Raw genomic sequence first — 24,660 nt, forward strand, 5'->3', positions numbered from 1 at the left:
TCGGCGGACCCACCGCGCTGACCCAGGCTGGCTGGAGTATGGCGGGGGTCGGGTGGGGTGGGGTGGCTGTCCGGGACGCGCCGGCGCCGCGCGGGGCCCGCGGAGGCGCACGGCTCGCTTACCTGGTAAGTAATACAGAGGCGGCTTCAATCCAAACATGATTCAAATTAGAATTCCATAGTGGCCAGAGAGGGATGAAGATGGAAAAAAAAAATCTTAAAACCCAGCAATGAGACAAAAAGCGCCGTCCAAGACACGGCGCTCAAAAATGTCCAAAACAATAAAATAAAGGCAGAAGAGCGATCCCGACAGCGATAAAAAAAAAAAAATCAGTTTCTTTTCTTTTTTTTCTTCTTCCCTCCCTAAGATGATCAAAAGGCTCTCTCTGGGCCAGCGCCGGGGCAATTTCGGCCACCTTGGCCCTGGCAGATCCACAATGAGGTAATTGACGACCAAGGACGGGCCGGAGCCTCCACGGCTGCCCGGTGTCTTCGCCGCGTGTGTATTTCTGCCTTTTGGACTTGAGATGCAAATAAAAAAGGAGGGGGGCGCACAGCGGAGGGAAGCAGGCGGGAGAGCGGAGAGGAGCGCGAGAAAAATAAAGGGGGGTGAGGGTGATGAAATTGGGGGGTTAGGATCTTCAGGGATTACTCATTTGAAAGAAAAGAGAGAGAGAAGCAGCCCCCAAGACGTGCGAGTAGCAATCTCTCCTCCATTCAGCCATTTGAATGTCAAGGGCGAGGGTCAAGGGACCTGTTTCCAACAGGGTTTCACGTTCAGAACCAGAAGGAAAAAGGAAGGGGGGGCGACGGGAGGGGGTATCTCTTGTTGCCAAGGAGAAATCGGCTTTGTTTTCGTTTCCCCTTAGCTACTGGGTGAGGAGGGGCGGGGTGGGGGGGAGAGGCAAAGGGGGCAATCAGGAGAGGGGAGAGGAGAAAATTAATACCCAAACAGCACAGAAGTACCGAGGGGGAGATTTCTTCTCGTAAATAAAAGAGGCAGCGATTGCAAACAAGTCTCAGGCTGGAGGAAGCTGGCCGAGAAGCTGACTCCCCTCCCCCTCTTACCACCCCCCTCCTTTTTTTGTTATCTCCTTGGCCCTGCGTCCCACTACTGACTCAGAGAGCAGGGGTGGGGGAAGGAGAAAGAACTCGCGGGGGGCCCGGGCAGAAGGAGCAGGAGAGCAGGGAGGCGAAAGCGCACGGCGGTGGAGAGCCCCTCGATCAATTTTCATGCAAGAATCATTATCGGTAAATTGGAAAGCTGGCTGCCTGACAGCAGATTTGTCTCCCCTAATGAAAGCGAAAGGGTAGGGGCGCAGCGGCGGGAGGCTGCAGGCGGCGGCGGCTCCTTCCGTCTCTACGCGGCATCTTCCAAGAGCTCCATGCTTCGCAGGGCGATAATAATAGTTTCACTTGCGAGCTTACCCCGGTGCGGCCGCCCAGCCGGGCAGCCGATCCGGGCGCAGAGAGCAGGACTGCCCTCTCCAAGGTTGGGGAGGGTGCTGCTACTGGTGGCGGGTGCTCCCCTCTGCCCTAAAGCGGTGACCGCTTGCAAACAGTGGGCGGCTGCGGGCGCCGGTTCCCCCTCCCGCTGCCCTATTCCGCGCTCTGGCTGCTCGCCCGCCCCCCCCTCCCCACCCACGTCTGACAGCTGCGGGAGCCCGGAGTTCACTCGCCGCCTGGGCCTGGGATGAGGATCCCAAAACCGTGCCGGGGGCTCTGGCCCGCCTTTTGTGAAACCCACATGGGGCTACGGAAACGCAAACACCAGCGGGCCGGGGGTGAGTTCCTAGGGCCAGTGGCTTCCCACCTTTTCCTCTCACCTCTCACTCCACACCCCATCCCTTAAAAACCCCTGTTGCAAGTGTAATCAAATGTTTGATACCATCTCCCACACTCTCCCTGCACTGGTGCATTATCAGATCCGGGAAGGCATGCTTCCAGGCAAATAGACCTAATAAATGCTATTACTGGGATTCTGCAAGCCCCGGCTGCACCATAGTAACGAGAGCCCTGGCTAATTTGGTTTAAGAAAACGATCAACTGTACTGTGTGTGAGCGTGGAGCCTGTATCTCTCCTCCCCACGCCGCCTCTCTTTCACACCAGCTCAAGAAGGCCCCATGTGATAATTCCCCAAATCGAAGGGGAAAAAACCCTGCCGCCAAACGCCAAACCACATCCTGTGCGCTCATTGTCCAGCCCAGCAATTTTAAAGAGACAGGATCCATTTACCCACGAACGGCGCGCGCGCACACTCACACACACTCTCTCGCTCTTAAACGCTCGCTGCAAAGCTGCCTCTCCATGTGACCATTTATTTTCAAGCCCTTTTACCTTCTGAAGGGCCCCTGGGTGGCACAACCAGCGGAATCGCGACTTGGTGACACTAAGGGGTTGCCTTTTGATCCCACATACAATCATCGTGGTTTGAGGAATAGACCTGAGCCTGTAGGTACGCACGGCGGGGGGCACCGCGGTCAAGCTAGGCTTGGGTTCCTGCCAACGCTTCCCAACCACTGCGTAAATCAGGGGTCCCCAAGCGGCAGCCGGGGGTCCCTGCTAAACGCGGCGGCGGCTTCAGATGACAATTGAACTCCCGGAATATGATACTCTAGAGGAGAGCTCCAGAGAGCAAACTGGAGGAGATGGGGGTACCGGAGTGCCTTCTGACCCCTCCGTGCCATTCACCGCCATCCCCACCCCGCCTGAAAAATCTTAAATGGGCTGGGCGGAGCACTTGAAAGCCAAGGGAGGGGTGGCGCTCCTCCCTGCCGCCACCAACGGCTGGGTGGGTGCTGCGCGCAGGCAGCTGCATTTTCAGCCGGCTCGGCCGCCGCGGTGGTGGGGGGGGGGGGGTCGGCGCGAGAAGCATCTTTTAATCCCTACCCTGCCCCCGCCCGGCGCCCTCTCCCCGCGGGTGGCGGAGCGCGCGCAGGCACCCTGGAGGACGCAGGGGCTGCTGACCTGGAGGAAACGGGCTGCTCAGGGTCGCCCGCGCCCGCCGCCAGCATCTGGCCGCTCAACCCCGCGCTGACCCCGGAGGTCGCGCCCAGCCCTCAGCGGCGGCGGCCCTTTGTTTCCCCGGCTGCGTGGCGGCGCTCCCCGCACCTCCCCCTGCGCCGGTTGCCGGCAGCGGCCTTGCAAGGGAGAGTACGCGCCCCCACCCGCGGCGGGGGTGGGGGGGGTCCAGCACCTGCCCGCCCAGCCCCGCCCAGAACGTCCTCCGCTTCAACTTCGCTTTCTCCGCCCACCTATTTGTCGCCCATTTATCACCCACATACTTGATAATCTGCGCCCCTCTGGGAGTGGGGGGCACCAGGGCACGAAGCTGACCTCCCCCGGAATGCCTCATGTGGTTGGAAAAATTTCTGCTTCTACTTGGGGAAAAAATAAAACTATTTTTTAAAGATCCTTAACTATCAGTTTCTGTTGTCATTCTTTTATTGGTTTTTAATTCTCCAGGATTGCACGCACAACAGTAGTAATTAATACTAAACCTTCTTCTACTGTATATGCTAATGGCAGGAACCATAAAAATTAATTTGCAAACATGTCATTACACAATAGCTGTACAGGCAATAAGCCTGCAATTATGGGCCAATCACAGGCAGGGTACAGAGGGAGGGTGCTCCCCAATCTGCTGGGTGCCCCTCTCCTCTGCTAAAGTGGGGAAAAGGTGCCAAAAGGAGTCTGCCTTCTGGGAGCCACCTATGGGGGATGCACCCAGCTGGGGGGGAGGGGGTGGTAAAGGGGGTATCTAGTCTAGAGTTCCTTCCACTTGGCCTGGCTTCTATGCAAGGCCCCCTGGACAGCCACTCCCCTCACCCCCATCAGGGACTGAAATTGTGGGAGGAGAAACAGCCAGAACCTCAGAGAGGTCCCAGACCTGGCTTGCTTGCTGGTGGTGGGTGATAAGTAAGAGGAGTGGGAGTAGAAGAAGAGGGGACCCCACCCTTTGGGCCAGAGCTGGCTTATCTTTGCTTCATTGTCAAAGGCAAACATCGTCCCTCTAAGTATTTGAACGCCTGCATCAAATTATCTCAAAGTGCTCAAGCCAAGCCCTACTTGCTTTTAGCCACGCCCTTGGGAAGGAGGTGAGCTGTTAAGAATCTAGTGATACCTAAACCTCCTTTGGCCCTGGGTTTGGGAGGCTCAAAGTAGGTTAGTGACATTTCCTGGTGACAGGGACGTTTGTAGAGGAAAAATTGAGATCCAGTATGGGAGGGTGGCTGTACCACAGCTCCCAACCTGATGCCAAAACAGCTGAAAAATATAAAGCCACCCCTGCCATGCCAAGCAGCCTGCTTAACGGCTGACTCTCCACTGAATGGCTAGGTTGTTTGCCATAATGTGGCTGAACGGGGAGCTGGAAGGATTTTCCCTTTCCCACAGGCCCTTGTGGTTTGGCTGTAGTTTTTGGAACCCATCACTACGGCCATTCATTCCCAGGGGAGCCACTCCTCCTCTGAGGGTGCCTATGGCCTGGCTGGGGGTGGCAGGGACAGCCAGTCTGAGCCACACCCAGATCAGCGGCCAGATGCCCAGGTGAGAAGGCAGGGCTCTTCAGGGGCTTTCACCCCAGTGGGACTCTGTGCCAGGACAGGATGTCTCTCTCCACCCCCTTCTCTTAAAGCCTGATCTGGTCGAAAAATACCTTCTCCCTCTCTCAGCTCACCTCTGGAGAGGAGTCGGATATTCAGAGTCAGGCTGAGCCCCCAGTGCCCCTTCTTAAGGGTAGGACCACCAGAGGGCAAACTCGCCCCTTAAACCCCCTTTGAGACCCCTGCTTACTCTGCACATCAACCCAGGGTCAGAGGGAAGCTCCGGGCCGTCACTGGCAGAGTGGAAGGAAAAAACCCCACTTTGTCTCTCAATGGGAAAACAAACGGAACTGGGAGCTGGCCGCGTCCCAGGAGGCAGCACAGAGCCCACCAGACCCCCACCCTGCCGCTGCAGGGGGCCCCCTTCTTCCCATCCCTCCCCAGCTGCTGCTTCCAAATGGAGAGGCCCCCGACTCCCTCTAGTGGGGCTGCCATTGCCACAGCACAAAGCCTAGCGGGCCAAGAGCATCAGCTGAACACAATAAAAATAGCCCTGCTAGCACATGCTGAGAACACTGAGGCTACAGACCGGTCTGGGGGACACAGCGGCGAGGCATCTGGCTTCAGCCTGTGTGTGCCCACTGGCACTCTAGGTGGCTGTAGAGGCCAGGCTGAGACTTCACCTTCTGGAGAGATCACTGCTCCCCACGGATGCCAGGAAAGGGAGGAGAGGGGAGGCTGGGAGGCCACATGACTAACCTGAAGTGCCCCTTTGGGTCAGCCCCCCCATTTCCCTCTTTAGGATAATCGTGCCAGCTGATGCTTCCTGAGCACTCAGTCTGTGCCAGTTGCTGTTCTAAGCACTTTTCACGGATAACGCATTGGATCCTCATGACAGCCCTGTTCAAGGTCATCATTAGGAGCTCCGTTTTCTAGATGAGGCACAGAGAGGTCAAGCACCTTGCCCAAGCACACACGGCCAATAGGTGATAGAGCTGGAGTTTGAACCTGAGCTGGTTCCAGAGTCCATATTCATAACCATCAGTTTGGAGTCAGACAGACTAGAGTTCAAATTCCAGCCGGGGCCCTTATCCACTGTGTGCCCTCTGGCAGTGACATCACCATTTTGAGCATGTTTCCTCACCTGGAAAATGAGATGAAATCACCCCTGCATTCCAGAAAGTCACAGGTGTTTAACCCCTCCAGTGCCTGGCATAAAGTACTCCAGAAATAGAGCTGTAATTACTCCTGTGTTTTGGATAATGGTGGTAATAGCAGCTACCATGGATGAGACCTTAATCCACCACTGTTCCCTCCTCCCTGCTTTGTCTTGTCTGGAACCTGTGCCTAGCCCGAAGAGGCAGAACTACAGTGACCATCCCCCACTTTGTACATGAAGACGCTGAGGCCTCAAGAAGTGAATCACTGACCCAAGGGCACGCAGAGAAGGGACACACCCACTCTCTCCTCCCCCCATCTGGCTCCAGTGCTTAGGTGACTGGACAGTGTGGAATGTTTGAAGTCTCAAGCAAGTCTGAGGTCAGAAGAGAAAGGGGTTAGAACCTCCATCTGATCACACCTCACCGTGAAGTCTGTATCCCCAGGTTTTGTCCCCATCTGTGCATGGTTTACTTCTGCTTTCCTTTTACCCAATGGCTCCAGGATGCACCCCACCCATGGGGTACTGCCCTGTCTCAGGGGGTCTACCCAGGTCTCCCGGGTCCTCCTCCATCTGCACTTAGGTAGCGGGTTGAATGGTGGCCCACCAAAACATGTACACCTGAAACCTGTGAATGTGACCTTATTTGGAAAAGGTATCTGTGCAGATGTAATAAAGTTAAGGACCTCGAGATGAGATCATCCTGGATTATCAGCGTGGGCCCTAAATCTATTGACAAGTATCTTTATAAAAAGAGAAGACACACAAGGGAAAAGGTCATGTGAAGAGAGAGACAGAGGTTAAGACTGATGCAGCCATAAACCAACACTGCCTGGAGCAACCTGGGCTGGAAGAGGCAGGAAGGATCTCTCCCCGAGCCTTCAGAGGGAGGGCGCTGGGCCTACTGACACCGTATCTCAGATTTCTGGCCTCCAGAACTGGAAAAGAATACATTTCTGATTGTTTTAAGCCGCCCAGTTTGTAGTCATTTGTCACAGCAGCCCCCAGAAACTCATACATCCTATCACTTCCAGAAAAATGGAACACCCTCTGTCCTGCCAACCCAGGTAGGCCCTGGGCAATGTCCAAGGCTGGACGCCATGGCCTCGGGCCAGCTGGGTCAATCTCTATAGCAAGGGCTTAAATGAAGCGTCCGGGGTCCCTGGATAGCTGTGTTCAATCTGCCCATCCTTCATGAAGGATACGTAAGTCAACACCCCACTGGCATGGGAGGGCTTGCCTGTGACCTGCCCAACCACCCTCTCACCTCCCTCTCGATCTTCTGTACCCACATTTGCTGGCTGGGGTTTGGGCAGCAGCCTGGGTTGCAGGAGGGAATGGCCAGACTTGCCAACACAACCTATGAACCATAGGTTCTGCTGCATCTCGCCCCACCAGTCAAAGCAACACTAACAAACAGCTCGAAGCCACGGTGGTCGGTCGCCTTTTCACCAAATCTGTCTTCCTTTCCTCGTGGGCTCACACCCACAGCACATTTCTCAGCCTCTCAGGAAGATGTGTGGGGCCAGCTGACCAAGTTCTGGCCAAGAGCTTGCGGTGGAAGTAATAAGTCGCCTCTTCCAGGACTGGGCCAGGAAAACCTCTGCAGGAGCCTCCATTTTCTCCTTCCAGGGCTGCCCACCTGATATCAGCTCCCAGGGTGACCTTTGGTCCATGTATAGAAGACACAGCACCTTCATCAACCCCCTAAATGTTGAGAGCAGAGGCCCCTGCTCAGCCCCCTACCGATTATGTATTATGTGGGCATATGATTGAGAAAGACCTATCTACTGTGTAACTTCTATTGTGAATGTGTATAAGGTGTAATTCTAGTGTGATGAGCCTCTTTGTTACAGCAGCCAATTAGTTTCATATACCTACTAAAAGGACCCTTTTTACAGATGCTGACTTAATGCCTAGCATTGCACCGGATGCTTTAGGTACATTATCTTATTTCATCCTCACAACAAAAATAAGTCTATTATTATCCTCGCTTTTCAGATGAGCAAACTGAGATCCAGAAGTAAAATGACTTGCCCAAGGTCACACAGTAAGAGGCAAAGAGTAGATTTAAACTGCTTTCTATGGTGCACCCCTCACCTCCTTCCTATAGAAGCTGGCAAAGAGGCTTTAGCCCACAAACCTATTTTAATTAAAAGCAAAGCAAAACAAAACAAAAACCCGAGGAAAGGCAAGAACATTGCATGTTGCAGTCCAAGCAACATGACCTTCAGTTTGAGTCTGCCGCTGGAGCGGGCTGCCGGCAAGCTCAGGATTTGGGAACTCTTCAAAGTAATGGCTTTACAAAACATAAACAGTGATATGGTCAAAGGGTTTCCTTCCCGTGGGCTGCACGAATGCCAGAGAAACCAGACAGAGACTGCGTCGGGGATCGCCGGGGCCACACCGCTCATTGCTAGAAAGGGCCTCTCTGCCTGTCCTCGCACGCCTCCCGGGATGCAGGCGGCCACTTCTGGAGGCGGTCTATTCATAATCTCAGACAGCTCTGGTTGTCAAGGTCCTGCTTTGTGCAGAGCCAACACAGGCCTGGCACACAGCTGTCGTAGTGAGCACTGAAAAGTCCTGCGGAAGGTCTCCCGGGGGAGGGAAAACACAGGCTTCAATGCGGCTCCCACAGTCCTGGGCAGGCCAGGCGGCACCTTCTGTGGACACAGTGACAGCCCGTGTGTGGCCCGCCTGCTCAGATCCTGCTCCAGGCCACTGTCCTGCTCTGCTGCCTGGAGGCAAGCGACAAGGCTTTCTTCTCCCCTGCCTGTGCCCGCACACGGGGGACCAGGCTAAGGCTGTTCAAGGGAACAAGGCATCTGTGAGCTGCCCTTCCTGCTGCCGGCTGCTGGTGTCTGCTGGGGAAGAAGTCACTGCAGGGACATAATTACCCGTTTGTGGATGACACGCAGGCCTCCCTGTCTACCCCTGGGCCTAACTGCTTCAGGTCTGTGTAGCCCTCTGGCCAACAAGATGTGGTTCTTAAAAGGTGGCTTCGTGCCTGTTTTTCCTCTCACACTGGGCACTGGGTTTCAGTGTGACAGAATCAGAGTGGGGAGCCTAGGGCCCCTTTTTATCCTTCTCTGCCTTTACCTAGCAAAGACAGCCCTGCCGCTTCCTCTCCTGCGTCTCCCTTGCCCACTCCCTCTCTGCTATATATATATATTTTTTTTTTCCCTATCCTCATTTTTGTTCAGATAGAGTGGGAGGGGGGGAGGGAGAGAGAGAGAGAGAGAGAGAGAGAGAGAGAAACATCGACGTGAAAGGAACACACTGAGTGGCCACTTCCCGCACAACCCCAACCAGGGCCGGGGACAAACTGCAGCTGAGGTACATGTCCTTAGCGGGAACCGAACCCTGGTCTCTCTGGACCGCGGGCCGACGCTCTAACCGCTGAGCCAAACCAGCCAGGGCTGTTTTTAATATATTTTTATTGATCCTTTAGAGAGAGAGGAAGGGAGAGAGAGAGATACGTCGATTGGCTGCCTCCTGGAGGCCCCCCCACTGGAAAATGCGCCCATGTGCCCTGACCAGGAATCGAACCAGTGACCTTTTGGTGCGTGGGTCGACGCTCAATCCACGAGCCACACTGGCCGGGCTCTGTCAGGCCGTTTTTAAAACATGGCTGTGGCAGGGGTTTCTCACACTCGGCAGGATTGACTCTAGGGCCAGATCACTGCTTGCTCTGTGGGCTGCCCCGAGCACTGGAGGATGTTTAGCAGCGTCCCTGGCCTTGACCCACTGGTCAAGGACCCACTGGATGCCCACTGGATGCCAGTAGCAGCCCAAGCAAGCTGTGAGCCTGCAAATGTCTCCAGGCATGGCCAGATCCCCCTGGGGGAGGGGGCAACAAAGTCAACCCCATGAAGAGCCACTGCCGGAGCACAGCGATTTTCAACCTTGTTCATCTCATGGCACACATACGTTAATTATTAAAATTCTGCAGCGCACCCAAAAATGTATTTTTTGCAGATCTGACAAAACAAAAAAGAGGTCTTACCTTTGATTCATTCACACCGGATGGCTACTGTTGTGTTGGCTGTTGGGCATTTTTTTATTCGACACTTAAGGGAAAAGAGGTCAGTGCCCCTGACTAAACAGTCAAGTGCTGCCTGTTTTAAAAGTTCTGGCGGCACCGCAGCTGAGAATCGCTGATGTGGCATAAAGGGTCAACCCAGTGTGCCGAGCGACTGCGTTTCAGACCTCGTTCTACCATCAGCCTTGGACAAACACCTGCCCACTCTCGGCCCCAACTGTACCATAAAAAAATTAGAGGGGATGAATAAAGGCGCTATGGTCTTCTGGTTGTTTCTGATTCTCTGGAAACAGGACCAGAAGGGAAAGAATCCAGTGATGTTGCATTGCTCATATGGAAAAAAAGGGAGAGGAGCCGACATGTTAGGGCGCTGGGCCTCTCGGTGTCTCTCCCTTTTCTCCAGTCTTCTTTCACTGCAACCTACGTGAAACCTGCTCTGGGAAAAGTATCAGTCAATTACACGCTAGTGAGATCTAGCCCCACCTTACTATCTTCATAGAACCAAGCCTATGGCCCTGCTTGGAGCCATCTCCTGGCTACCTGGAGCAGCTCTAGGATGCATTTGGAGAAGGCAGGACAAAAGAGCCATTCTGCCCACTTGGGCTTAAACAGTGGTTTCAATTTCATAACATCATGTGACGAGGTGAACTTCCGGGTGCCCTGTGTTAACAGTCCGTTTCAACAGCAGCCACGGGAGAGGAAACAGCACCAATCAAGAGTTGGAGCTGGGAGGAGTTACGTGGCTCAGATGAACTGTGATAAAGAGGGGGGTCCAGTAGGGCCACCAGCAAATCAGGTGCTGAGTGGCCAGGTCCCCAAGGCTTCACAGCCATCAGTTCACTGACAGCACCTGGCAAACACCAGCTTGGGCTGAGCTGAACAGAGCACAGAGGCTGGAACGTCCTCAGTTGGTGACCACAATCCTGACCCACGTGTCCCCAAGACCGGATTTCCGGTGGTCTGTGGGGGTGGATTGTCCTAGAATCTGCTCTGCTTCAGCTTTTAATTGGGAGGCAAGATGACTGTTCCCGGGGCGGGGGGAGCATACACCTGTTCAGTTCAGCAGAGTGGGAGGTGTGTGGGTTCGGTAGAGGATGCTGCTGCAGCGTAACTGTGGCCTTCTCTGGCCTTCAGTCTCCTCCTTGATAGGATGCTTGGACTAAATGATCCCCCAGGCCTTCCAGCTCCACAAGCCCATGATTAATAAAACTCAGACACACCATCTGCTCACTCTGACATTTAAGAAACAGAACAGGTTTCCAAAGAGAAAGCTGCCCTGTGCAGCTCGCTCTTCCTCCTTCGCCTGCTGATCGAGGGTGGGTTCACACTCTCCCCGCATCCCAGTCCTGACTTGAAAAAATCTCCACACACTCTCTCACACAGCTCTCTCCCTCCTGCCCACCAAAGGTGAGAAACGGTGGAAGCTGGCTGATGCTCTGGTAAATCTCTGGGCTAACGGACCCCATTCTGGGCCTCCCACCCTCCAGCTGGGGAGACAAGGCGTCCATCTGATAACATGTCCCCAGACTTCACAACTCAGTCGGGGCTGATGTGTTCAGCCCTTCCTCGGTGGTGGAGAGGGAGAACCCCTGCCCCCTTTACAGATGGGGAAACTGAGCTCCAGAGGTCAAAGGTCAGGCCCAAGGTCACACACATGACAAGCAGGGAGACAGGGACGTCACCACAGGCACAGTACATGTATGTGGAATGTCAAGTTTCCACAGCACTGCTCATCAACATGACCCCCCGACGGCCCTGTCCTACAGATGGCCCTTTACTGTTCGAGGGGACCTCATCTCTAACGAAAGGTGCTAAAGAAAGAGGGTAAGGTCTCAGGCCCCCTCTTCTGCTAGATGTAGAACTTGGACTTTACGTGCCATGCCGCCGGCCCTGCTGTGTCCATCAAGTGGCTTTACAACTGCAAGGACTTGGGACCAGGCCAAAACGTGGGAGGTGGGGGAGACATTCTGGGCCAAGTGAAACCCAGCCAAACTCCAGAAGTGGTTTTAACTTTGCCCAAGAGCTGAAGCTGGACGGGGGGGGGGGGGGGGGGGGGGGGGGGCATGGTCAGACTACTGATGCCTGAGATGCAGCCAGGGGTCCAACTAGGGCAGCTCTGTGACTTCCTCCAACTGCCCGGGTCCTGCCTCCAGCTGGGCCCCTGGCCCAGGGTCTGGCACTCCATGCTGGCTGAGTCTCAGAAGACCCCCACTTAAGCTGCCCTCTTGCTGCTGGTTGCTCTGGTGGGGTCAAGTGGTTTCAGATTCTTTCTCTGTTAACTCTCTCCTGAAGGCTGGACTTGGCTGCCTGCTTGTGACCTGACCACTGGACACAGTGGCTCCCTCCCACTCCATGCAAAGCATGAAAGTCCTTCTCATGCTCTGTCCCCTGGCCCCCCTCCACTGCTCCTCCCACACCACCCTGCTTGGAGAAGTGGACTGGACTTCCTGTTTCTCATAATAGCCTGTAAAACGAACCCAAAAAGTTGGATAAAAATATACCCCGAGCCCTGGCTGGGTGGCTCAGTTCGTTGCAGTGTTGTCCCGTACACCAAAAGGTCACCAGTACAATTTCCGATCAGGGCACATACCCAGGTTGCTAGTTCAATCCCTGGTGGGGCGTGCATGGGAGGCAGCTGATTGATGTTTCCCTCTCACATGGATGTTTCTCTCTCTCTCTCCCTCTTCCTCTCTCTCTAAAAAATCAATAAAAACAAAACCTCAGTGAGAACTAAATACATATGCGTGTGTGTGTACTCTCCAAGCTTCTTAAAAGAACCAAGAGCTAACAAAACTGTAAGGGATCACCAGGCCAAAAGGAACAGGGCAACCGGAACCCCTGGTGCTGACCTGGCACAGAGGCCACATTGACTCCAAGGGCATCATCTATGGATCCTGTAAAATTTCAACTTCCATTTTTATGGCACTGAAGGTCAAGGGGGACAGAAAGCAAAGCTTGAGGCCTCTGTACAAGTTGGGGGATCTAACAGGAGACTGTCCTCATAATAAGCGTGGACCTCAGAGGACTCCCCAGTCCGGCAGGCTGAGTGAAGGGGGAGCCAGCCAGCCCTGTGCAGAAGCACAGCCAGGTTGCAGTCTCCAGTGCTGCCCTAGGAAGATCAAGTCCGGAACTGGATTATGAAGGTTCCAAAGTGATAGTGTCTCTAGGCACCAGCTAGAAACAGATACAAGTCCCCCTGAAGGAAAGCACCTTCATCCTGAGCTTTGAATTATGCCTGCAAATTCCACCCCCCTGCCCAAACATAATGGCCAGCACACAGCTGAAGATAACCAGACACGTGAGAAATCCACACGTCCTGGTTGAAAGTCAGCAGTAACAACAGCCGATACAATCAGATCTGCAATGACTCCAGAGGTGGAAATTATGGAAGCCTCTGCAAATCTGCCGGCGTGGATAAACAAATAAAAGACCAGCCTGAAGGGATCTGCAGAGAAGAGGAAACCAGAACAAGAGAAATGGTACAGTTTAACGTCTCACCAGAACGTACTCTCCATGAAGGCTCTGCCTGTTTACCACTATGTCCCCTAGAACCATGCCCGGCCCACAGTGAAAGCTCAGTAGATATTTGTAGACTCATTAAACACACACACTCGGCTTGAGACCTTCAGGCAGGTGAGCATGCAGTGATTAGTGTGTTCCAGGTAAGCCTGGTGAATCATTCTACTCAGTGAGTAGATAGGTGAGAGGAGGTGATTAACCCCAAATTTCCCTTCAATGTGACATTTTTCTGTGCAAAGGCAGGCGCTAATGAACAAACAAACCCAGCCACAAAATGGAAAAAAAACAACCCAGAGGTGTAATGGCTGCTGCAGAAAGCTGAATCCTTTAGGCCAAAACAAGCACCCGCCCCCCCCCCCCCACGGCTATAATTTCGAGTTCTCCGTTCTTTATTACAATTCATGGCCTTGGCTCTCAAAGCCTCTACCAGGGATTCTTTCTGTGGGGGCAATTTTGGTGCCTGCAATTAGCTGAACAGGCATCTTTTGTCCCTGTGAAAGCACTCAATTGCAGGTGTAATTAGGTTCCCTCACCCCTGAAATCTGCAGAGAGCCGCCCGCCTTGACTAACTGCACCCACAATTAAGTGCTTACGGGCATGTGGCTGGAGCCGGCAAACATGTGCACGCGGCTAATAGCGGGGGCACCGAGCAGGCTTTCGAAAATAGACAGTGTGTTGGAGAAATCCAGCCTTTTTGCATTTGTTGTTCAAACGGCTCTGTCCAGCTGGGAATAATGAGGAAAGACAAACACGCCAATTAGGCTAGGTCCATACATAAATAAACCACACAGCTCCTTAATTAAGCCACTTACAGGAGTGGGCAAGGCTGTGAGGAGGAGGAAGGAGCCAGGCCATGCCGGGGACACCATTTTGGCCACGATGGCGGAGCCAGGTGGGAGGTCTAGGTACACCAGTGTGGACTGTGGGCCACTTCTGTCCAGGGACACTGGTGGGCCTGGGGGCGGACTTGGGGGTTCGAGGAGGGCTGGCAGGGCTGGGGTCCCCAGGACCCCCTAGGGTGAGAAGGAGGTTGGGTTAGGGAAGGCAATTAAGGTGGCTAAAATCCTGTGTCCGTGGGTTGGCACTACAGGATGGGGCCTGTCTCCTTTGTCCTTTCCCACGAGCGGGCTCAGCCTGGCACACACCCTCTTCCCTGAAAGAAGCCACATCTGCTCTGTCCTCCTTTGTACCCTGGGGCCTGGGAGGGTGGAGTCCAAAATCAAACCACCTGCCTGCTTCCAAGGTCGGCTCCTTCAAGGCGCCTTGAGCTGAGACCCAGACCCTTGCCCAGCGTCCCCAGCTGCAAGCTGTACACATGCCACCCGGACATGCAGTTAAAAATAAATACAGGACACATGTGGCTGGGGATGAGGCCGGAATATGCCAGGGGCATAAATGGCCAGGAGGGGTGGAGGGTAATTCCTGTATCTCTGCTCGCCTCCCACCCCCAACCTCCACTTTCTGAAGTCCCCGCACGCTGCTGTATTGTTTCTCAACAATAAAACCCGGCAGATTATAGTCTCGGGAACCAGGCGAGGGAGGCAAGCTGCCCGCTCCCCCCGCCCCCAGTTGAGCTACTGGAAGCTACTGGCCTTTTGCAGAGCTCAGCAGTCCCGGCGGCGGCGGGAGTAAAGGGCAAAGGCAATATTTAGATAATTAAAAACCCATTGCTGACAGGCGGCCCCAGCCACAGGTGGCTCAGGGTGGACCAACAGCGGCTCAGCTTGGCCCGTGTGCCTTCTCGCCACCCTTCCAGCTGTGGTGGAGGGGGATGCGAGGCCTGGGAGGCAGGAAGGTGACTTCTGGAAAATTCTACCCTGAGAGGACTCAAGCCTGCCATTCTCTGGATGACTGGCCCCCGGCCTCATCCCTACGCCAGCTGCCTCTTTCTGAACTGTGCCCTTTGCCTGGAACTCTCTTGCTCCAGAGAGCCAAAGGGCCCCCTCCATCCTTCCCTCCGTCCATCAGCTCCTCAGGAAGACCCTCCCTGACTGCCAGGTCACTAGATGCTTCACAGAGCCCTCCCCAGCCACCCCAGCCCCTCCTTCAAGGTGGAGTTTCTGTAGCACTTAATCCCTGAATGTACTTCCGCCTGACATTCTTGTCTGGTTCACCTTTCTCGGTGGTGTTTCGCTGGGCTCCACTCCTGGCGCGGCGGTGCCTCTGCAGGGGCCTACAGTGGGGTGGGGGCTGCAAAGTGAATGAATGGATGATGCCCAGGCTGGATCCAAAGCAACCCAGGGCACACACAGCCTCTGAAGGGTGGCTGGGCAATAAGCTGGTCTGGGAATGCGGTTCTAGAAGCTTCTGAGGAGAGGGTCCCTGCTCCATGGGAGCTAGAGTTGCAAGGTACCCCGGTCTGCAGCCTTCCCCCTGTTTTCAGGCCCCAGGGGACCCGGGGCAAACAATGTGACCAAAGGTCTGTCTGGCCGGGCAGTGTGTGACTTCTCACTTAGCCTTTCAATATTTAAAGCTTGACTTGGTGCCAAGAATCATTGAACCCAGGCCTTGCTCCTCCTGACCCTCCCTCCCCCCCCCTCCACCCCCCCTCCATCTGACCCTCCCCCTGCCCCCTGCTCTGAGCAGATGCCTGTGAAAACCAAAACCAAGATCGGTTCCTCTTCACAAAGGCCAGACCTCAGGGATCTATTGTCATGGGGACAGTGAGAGCAAGGACCACTGCGGCGCGCCGACGATAACCTGAAGCCCCGATTTTAGGCCCTGGGTCATCAGATGCCATGTGGCCTGGAGCTGCTGCTGAGCCTCCAGATGAGCGGGCTTGCATTTCACCCCCTCCTTCGTCCCCCCGGCCCTGCTTTAAAGGGCCTTCCTTCCCCATCAGGAGATGGGCACAGGGCTGGTCCCCCGCCACCTGCTGGGATGGGTCCTGCTGGCTGGAGGCGCACTCAGTGCGTCAGGCCCCCCTCCTCTCTCTTCTCCAAACTCCTGGAGTGTGTGCCCCTCGCTGGCCCCCACCGTGCCCGGTCTGAATTTCTGCAGCCTTCCCCTGTTGGGACTAACGGGCAGTCTTTTGTTGTTGTTCATCCTCACCAGAGGATATTTTTCCATTGAGTTTTAGATACAGTGGAAGGGAGGGGGGAGAGAGGGAAACACGGATGTGAGAGAGACACACCGATTGGTTGCTTCCCGCATTGCCCCCAACTGGGGCCGGGGATCAAACCTGCAACCCAGGTATGAGCCCTTGACCAGGGATCGAACCCGAGACCCTTCGGTCCGTGGGCCAATGCTTTAACCACTGAGCACACCGGCCAGGGCTCATGAGCAGTCTTGCCAGTGCGGTCTCTCTGCTTCTCCTTGGAGGCCCCAAACCTCCGCGCCCTTCCTCCCAAGCCGCTTTCCCTGGTCCCTGCAGGCGGTGCTGGATCACTTCTCGGACGCAGGAAATGGCTTGAGATGGGCCATTCCCAGCCAGGCAGCCTCCGTGGAGGCGTAGGAGCCTGGGGGCCAGATGGCCTGGGTTCAAACCCACCTGCCACTCAGGGCCTGTGGCCTCTCTCTGCCTCAGCTTCCTCCCAGGCCCGAGTGTGGGAGGTGGAGCTATTACCTGAAAAGTATAGAACATTCCAGGCCTCGAGTGAGGCTCTCACATTCCCTTATTTTAAGGTGTTGCAAATGTCCCCATGTCACAGACAGGTCCCTGCCCGAGGTGAATACCAGGAGGGGATGTATGTTGGCCGGTGGCAGACACCTTGGAGACACCCTCTCCCTAAAAATGGGGGTGGCTCCGCACCCCGGCTTTAGCAAGGGGCCCGCCTCTCCCAGCCCACGCAGCCCACGCCATCAGCAGTAAACCGAGAGGGTTTTGCTTCTCCTTTTTTGAAGCAGCCCTGATCTAAACCTTGTCAGCCCACTTCCCTAAAGGAAACAAGTCAGTGAGGCCCCACTGAGAACTCAGAGCATTCTGGCCTCCAGCCAAAGCCACGGACGCTTGGCTGGCGACCTAGCCAATCCTGCTCATCCTTGGCAGCGGCAGGGCCTCCCTCCTTGGGGCACTTCCCCCTTAGACACCCCGACGAGTCCGAGTCTCCTTCTCGTGGCCCTTAGTGTCCGCCCTCGTCATGCCCCCCTCTCGCGGGCACTGTCCTGCTGACCCAGCGCTTACCACACCATCTTTTAAAAAAAATTTTTTTTCTTTATTGATTTTAGAGAGAGAGGAAGGGAGAGGGAGAGAGAGAGACAGAAACACCGATGCGAGAGAATTTCATTGGCCGCCTCCTTCATGCGCCCCACTGGGGATCGGGCCCACAACCTGGGCATGTGCCCTGACTGGGAATCAAACCGGTGACCTCTTGGTCGTGAGTCCACGCTCAACCATTGAGCCACACTGGCCGGATGTCTTTTTTTTTTTTAAATCCTCACCCACCTGAGGGTATTTTTTCCATTTACCTTCAAATGGGGGGGGGGGGGTGATGAGAGAGAGAGACAGAGAGAGAGAGAGAGAGAGAACATCGAAGTGAGGAGACACATGGATTGGCTACCTCCTGCACAACCCCGACCAGGGCCGGGGACCGAACTGCAACTGAGGTACGTGCCCTTGACGGGAATCGAACCCGCGACTCTTTGGTCCATGGGCCGATGCTCTAACCACTGAACAACTGGCTAGGGCACATCTTCCATCTTTAAATCTCGAAGCCCAGGCCTGGGGCCTGGTATACAGCAGGTGCTCAATAAATGCACATCAGGAGACCCCATGCAGCAGAGGCAGGGCTGTGCCTTTGAAGCCCACGGCCCAAATCTGAGGGAACTTGGACAGTTGATGATCCTTCAGGCCCTGAAGTATTTCAAACAAGCCAAGTGGGGACTGGGGGGAGGGAGGCGAAAAAATGGTTCCCAAGGGGCCCCAGGCAAGGGGCTGATTTGTTTTGGTCTCTCAGCCCCTGGGCTTGGGGCTGGACCACATGCCCCAACAGATTACTGAGGGTCCCACCCACTTCTGCTTTCACCCCAAACCACCCAGCTAGTCTTCCTCTTATCAGCAATCTGTCCCGCTCAGAGGCCCCTGGTGGCTTTGTTTGTGTTTATCCTTCCCTCCAGGGAGACCTGATAAGGAGGCCAACCTTTACCCTTTGCTGCTTCCCAGGGTGTCCTGGAAGATCTTCCTGTTAACAGAAGGATGGGGCCTGGCGATTCTGGATGTTAGTTCCACCATCCTTCCCCCCACCCCCCAGGTCTGGTGAGGGAGGGCTGGTCACCCATTTGAGACCCCCTTCCTTAGGCCTTGCTGTGGCCCCGTGCAGAGGCAGGCGGTGCTCCAGCTGGAAGCCAGGTCTAGAAGCTGGTGGGCCTCCCGAGGAAGCCCTGTGTGTGTGTGTCTAGCTTCTTTTTTTTTTTTTTTTTTTTATCCTCACCCGAGGACATTTTTTTTTGTTCAGATAGAGAGGGAGGGAGAGAGAGGAAGAGAGAGAGAGAGGAAGAGAGAGAGAGAGAGAAACATCGACGTGAAGGGACACATCGAGTGGCTGCCACCCGTACGACCAACCAGGGCCGGGGACAAACTGCAACCGAGGTACATGCCCTTAGCGGGAACCGAACCCGGGTCTCTCGGGACCGCAGGCCGACGCTCTAACCGCTGAGCCAAACGGGCCAGGGCTGTCTAGCTTCTTGGTGTCTGGTCATCTTGGCACCATCAAGCGGGAACCACAGACACAGGTCAGGTCTTACTGTTCCTGGTCTCCATGCCTGGATCCCTTTGGGGCACAAGGGGAGGCCTGGCCAGGTGGCTGCTCAGAGGGACACTGGTTGCATGCCGAAGTGGGGGTCCTGTGTCCTGGCCGATGTGTCTCAGTTGGTTGGGCATCATCCAGTGCACCAAAAGGCTGCGGGTCGGTTCCCAGTCAGGGCACATGCCCGGGTTGTGGGCTTGATCCCCAGTAGGGGGCGTGCAGGAGGCAGCCAACTGATGTTGGTTCTCACATGGATGTTTCTGTCCCTTCCCCGCTCTCTAAAAATCAATTTAAAAAAAAGAAGTGGGGGTTCTGTACTGTTAGCTCTGAGAAACACCATGCACATCTGGTTCTCTAGGTCATGCTCCCGACTCTCCATTCACAGAACAACCCAAACAGCTGTCCATCAGCAAAGGAATCCACAGCTCGGCCGAATGGCACGAAAGAATATCACTCAGCAATGAAAACTATGGACACACGTGACCACCGGGAAGAATGTCACAGACTGACCATCAAGCAAAGACAGCTGGACAGAAGAGCACACACTGTGTAACTCCATCTACACGAAGTTCCAGAGCAGGCAAAACTCCCCTAGTGAACACTGAAAAGAACTGACAGCAGGGACTCGAACGGGTGTTTGGACACTGCACTCACAGCAGCGTCACTCACAACAAAGTGTGGCAGCAACCCAAGTGTCCATTGACAGATGAGTGGATAAACAAAATGCAGTATATCCATACAATGGAACAGTACTCAGCCATAAAGAGGAATGGAGCACTGACATGTCTTATAACATGGATAACCCTTGAAGACATTATGCTGGTGAAATAAGCCCATCACAAAAAGTCAAATACTGTATGATTCCATTCATATGAGGTCCCTGGAGCAGTCAACCCCAAAGAGACAGAAAGTAGAACGGTGGCTGCCAGGGGCTAGGGGAGGGAGGATGGGGAGTTACAAAGATGGATGGTGGTGAGGATTGTACAACACTGTGAATGTACTTAATACTGTGATGCTAAATTTTATGTGTTGTGTATTTTACTGTAATTTTCTTTTAAAAGAAAAACTAACCTAGAGCGATGGAAAGCAGATCAGTGGTCACCCAACTGGGGCGGAGAGAAGACTGGGAAGGGAAGACACACCAGGGAAGGAACTCTCTGGAGCCATAGTATCAGTGTCAAAAAGTAGTGAGCATAACTCTTTAAATGTCTGCATTTTATTGAATGCAAAGCAGACCTCAAAAGTTGATTTTAAAAGTAAAAAAAACAAGACTTCGAACACTCATCTCTCAATATGTTGTTTACAAATTGTTCTTATAGACTATATATTAATAATCTCTCCATTTTAAAGTATATGCGCCCTGGCTGGTTTGGCTCAGCGGTTAGAGCGTTGGCCCACAGACCAGAGTCTCCGGTTCAATTCCCGGTTAAGGGCACATACCTGTGTTGCAGGTTCAATCTCGGGCTCCAACGGAGGTCGTGTGGGAGGTAACCAATCAATGTGTCTCTCGCACATTGATGTTTCTCTCTCTCTCTCTCCCTCTCTTCCTCCTACTCTTATCTAAAAATCAATGAAAAAATATCCTCAGAAAGGAATTAAAAAAAAAAAAAGTATACGCAAAAGAGATTTTTTTAAAAATATTCGGAAAAAAAGAGTTCTAGCATATCCTTCCTGTGTTATTGGGTTGCTGTGTCCCCCACTTTAGCAGACGGGAGTCACTTCAGAATACATTCTGTGGAAAACATCCCACACGTATAAGAACAGATGTGACCCCCCCCCCTCCCCAAAATACTCTCGTGGGCCAGTATGCCAGAATTCTGGAGAGAGTCCAGTCCCACACCAGAGAAAGGAGTGCATCCTACCATCCCTGGGGTCACAGCTGTAAGCAGTGCTGGGGAGGGGCTCACCCCAGGCAGGTGGTGGGTAGAGAAAGATAGGCAGGAGCCTGGCTTCAAAAGATAAGACAGGCCCTGGCCGGTTTGGCTCAGCAGGTTGGAGCGTCGGCCTGCGGTACAGAGAGACCCGGGTTCGGTTCCCGCTAAGGGCGCGTACCTCGGTTGCAGTTTGTCCCCGGCCCTGGTTGGTCGTGCGGGTGGCAGCCACTCGATGTGTCCCTTTTACATCGATGTTTCTCTCTCTCTCTCTCTCTCTCTCTCTCTCTTCCCCTCTCTCCCTCCGCTCTATCTGAACAAAAAATGGAAAAATGTCCTCTGGTGAGGATAAAAAAAAAAAAGATAAGACAGGGCAGCAATAAGAAAGAGGGTCTGAATCAAGAGTACCCAGTTTAGCTGTGTGGCCTTGGGCATGGCCCTCTGTGCCTCAGTTTCCCCATATACAAAGTGGGGATGATGCTACTCCCTTGTGGGTGGTTTTGAGAAGGAACAGCTAATATACACAGCCCTTAGAGCTCACGCATTCTCTCTCAGGCCACCATCTCCTACCTCTACCCATTCCCCTCCAGCCCCTTCTCCCCCAGGCTCCTGGGGGCATCCAAGAAGGTCTACAGTCTCAGCCAACTTCTCTACTGCCCGAGTTCAAGTCCACAGGCGGGTCTGTGTTTATCCTCAATTCATCCTTTTCCTGCCCTGGGCCCAGCACCTGGCTCCTCCCTGGGTCCATTGTCTCAGGACCTAGGGCCATCCGGTCTGTCCTGGGGGAAAACAAGGGAGCCCCCCGCCCCCATTTCCTTATAACCACTCAGCTGGGACTCCAAGTCCCTGACCCAGCCCTTGGCCGAATAAACACAACTGCACACAAAAGACATCCCAGCAAGGGCCTTAGCAGCGAGGGGCGGAAGGGGTGGGCAGGGCACAGCTCCCAGGGCATTCTGTTTAAGATGCCACAGGGGCTATCCTTGGGTTCCGGTGCCCCCACCCCACCAGCCCTTGCGCCCTGGGACTTGGAACCCATCCAGAACAGTCGGTTTTAGCCCAGGCCCTCCCTGATCGGTCCTTTCTCCCTCTCCTACCCGAACCCACACAAAGGCCTCTGCAGTCCCAGCACACACTGACTGCTCCGTCTCTGACGGTCTACAGACCAGATAGTCTGTGCTCATTCAGGCAGGAGAACCAGGGCCTGCGCCGAGTAAGGGCTCCCCCAGCCCCAGTTTATAGAGGAACAGGGGTCAGAAGCTCCCCACTGGTAGCCCCTGCACCCAAGGTGGCCTATGGTGCACCTGATGCTCTCCACCCCAGGACTGTAGGGACAATAGAGGAGCACCCCCACCATCTCTCAGCTCCCCCTCACCCCCCCACACACAGCAAGGCTGAGCTCCAGCTGCCCACACTGGGTTTGAGGAGGCTCCTTCTATCAGCTCCTGTGCCGGTGTCTGCTGGGATCAGCTCCCAAATAAAACCCTGCCCCCAAGTCCTGACTCCAGGCAACCCAACTTGGCAAAGGGCAAACAGCATTACTGTGTGAGGGTCAGCCAGGTGACAAACCCCACAGGCCCAGGGACACTGTATGCCCTCCATGCTGGAGGGGAGGGGCCAGAGTGGCACAGTGCCCTACAGGGGAGGCTGGGGCTCGGGCCTGGGGGCAGAGGACAGGGACAGAATGGTCCACACTTGGACTCTGCTGCCGATGGGTTTGCATTTTCTCTCCTCGGATTCCAACTATTTCCAAAGGCACAGCCTACCACAGTGGTGGCTGTAATTGTTTCCTCTGTATTCGATCCATTAACAGGAGCTCAGGTCCACAGGCTGGCTGCTCCCTGAGGCTTCAGGTAGCAATTTTCCATTTGTGTTTCAAATTTTAATGAACGTGCCTGTCCCCTGGGCCCTCCGCGTGGGGCTATAATCCTCACATAGCGGGGTCGAAGGCGTGCCACCCAAGGCTGGGGCCGCAAGGGGATTTCTACAAGGGCCTGATTTCTCCAGGGAATGGCTCTGACAAAAATGGTCCTCACTGCCGCAGCCAGCCGGCCCCCACTGTCCCTCCCTGCTGGCTCAGTGTTGAGCAGGCTGCAAATCATAAGATTATTATTTCTTTCCGCCATCCCCAAAGTATCCTATATCCCAAGATGGAGAGGAAAGTTCAGCTCTGATAAGATTGCATCACCAGGGAGGAGATGGATTCTCACCCTTGCTCCCTCTGCCTCCGGCTAACATAATTCCTTTGTGATCTTACCCAGGGCACCCAGTCCGGCTGGGAGGCAGGCGGGATAATCCATTTTAGAGAGGTTGATCAATATCCTTAGGAGCCTTTTAAATGGTTCCACAGGCTTCTAGGAGCCAAGGCAGACAGCTGAGCTGGAAATTTGGGGGCGAGGGGTGACAGGAGGGCAGGCACAACCGGCAGGGATTTCCCGACAGTCCTCCCGTGTCCTACCCGACTTCCAGAGCTGGTTCCAGTTGGGGCCAGGAGACGGGGTACATGCGGGCAGGCTGTGCGCTGCACACGGGGCTGGGCCAAAGGGACTGGCAGGCTGCGGTCTAGTGGGTCCCACATTCACGACACCGGTGCCTGGAGCAAACAGGACATGTGCAGGCCCAGCTCGAGCAGGGGCGGCCCAGCCCCCACTGGCAGGTGCCACCAGGAAATACAGACCCAGTGTAAAAAGCTTCACACTTTTTAAAGAGAAGCTAAAAATCTGAGAAGCTAAAAAGGAATTATTTGTTTGTTTATTTATTTATTTTTATCCTCACCCGAGGACATCCTTCCACTTTTTATTCAGACAGAGCGGGAGGGAGAGAGAGGAAGAGAGAGAGAGAGAGAGAGAAACATCGACGTGAAAGGGACACATCGAGTGGCTGCCACCCACATGACCCAACCAGGGCCGGGGACAAACTGCAACTGAAGTACATGCCTTTAGCGGGAACCGAACCCGGGTCTCTCTGGACCAAAGGCCGACGCTCTAACTGCTGAGCCAAACCGGCCAGGTCGAAATCTGGGGTTTAAAAGAAAATCTACCGGTGTGGCTCAGTGGTTGAGCGTCGACCCATGCACCAAGAGGTCCCAGTTCGGTTCCCAGTCAGGGCACATGCCCAGGTTATGAGCCCGATCCCCAGTGAGGGGCATGCAGGAGGCGGCCGATCAATGTTCTCTCTCATCGATGTTTCTGTTTCCCTCTCCCTCTCCCTTCCTCTCTCTCTAAAATCAATAAAGAAAAAATATTTTTATAAAAAGAAAAAAAAAAATCTACCAGTTTTTAAATACTGGCAGTAAGTTTTGAAAATAATTTAAAACACTGTGTGGGGACCGAGTAAAACATAGCTGCAGGCCCAATACTGAACTGTCCAAGGTCTTTCACCAGCTCCAACCAGGAGGCTCTGCTCCTTCTCCCAGACCTCCACTCACCTCTGCTGAAAATCTCCCAACAGCCTGATCCCCCTTTCTCTCATACCCCCAACACCATCCTCCTGCCTGTCAGCCCTACCTTCAAAACATGATTAGAACTGCACCTCCATCTCATCCAGTATTCAACCGCGTGGACTATGGCAGTACCTCCTCTCTGGTCTTCTGCTGCCACCTTCACCCCCTGCAGTCTATTCTTGGTACAGCAGCCTGAGGAAGTCAGTTAAAGGCCAGGTAGATGCTGGTGCCTCTGCATAGAACCTTCAATGGCTCCCATCTCATTCTGAGTAAAAGCCAAGCTCTTACAACCCTCTCTGGGATCTTGTACTATCTGCCCTCTGCCTACCTCCTCTCTCCCTCGCTGGCCTTAGGGCCTTTGCACTTGCCCTTCCCTTGTCCCCTGTGTTACCTCTTCTG

General features: G+C 54.3%; 1 protein-coding gene across 2 annotated transcripts in view; it reads right to left on the reverse strand.

The window, feature by feature from the left end:
• GSE1 (Gse1 coiled-coil protein) overlaps window positions 1-24,660 on the reverse strand; it is a 426,886-nt gene that overhangs the window by 109,875 nt on the left and 292,351 nt on the right. Inside the window, exon 1 of one of the 2 annotated variants that reach the window (XM_036275501.1) lies at window positions 123-767. The exons of the other annotated variant lie outside the window; for it this stretch is intronic. Coding sequence (XP_036131394.1) covers window positions 123-159 — 37 coding nt within the window. The 5' untranslated portion in view covers window positions 160-767. Of the gene's footprint in view, window positions 1-122; window positions 768-24,660 lie in introns of those variants that run through there. 2 annotated transcript variants of the gene reach the window in all.

This window comes from Molossus molossus, unplaced genomic scaffold, assembly GCF_014108415.1.
Source record: "Molossus molossus isolate mMolMol1 unplaced genomic scaffold, mMolMol1.p scaffold_m16_p_21, whole genome shotgun sequence".
NCBI lineage: Eukaryota > Metazoa > Chordata > Mammalia > Chiroptera > Molossidae > Molossus > Molossus molossus.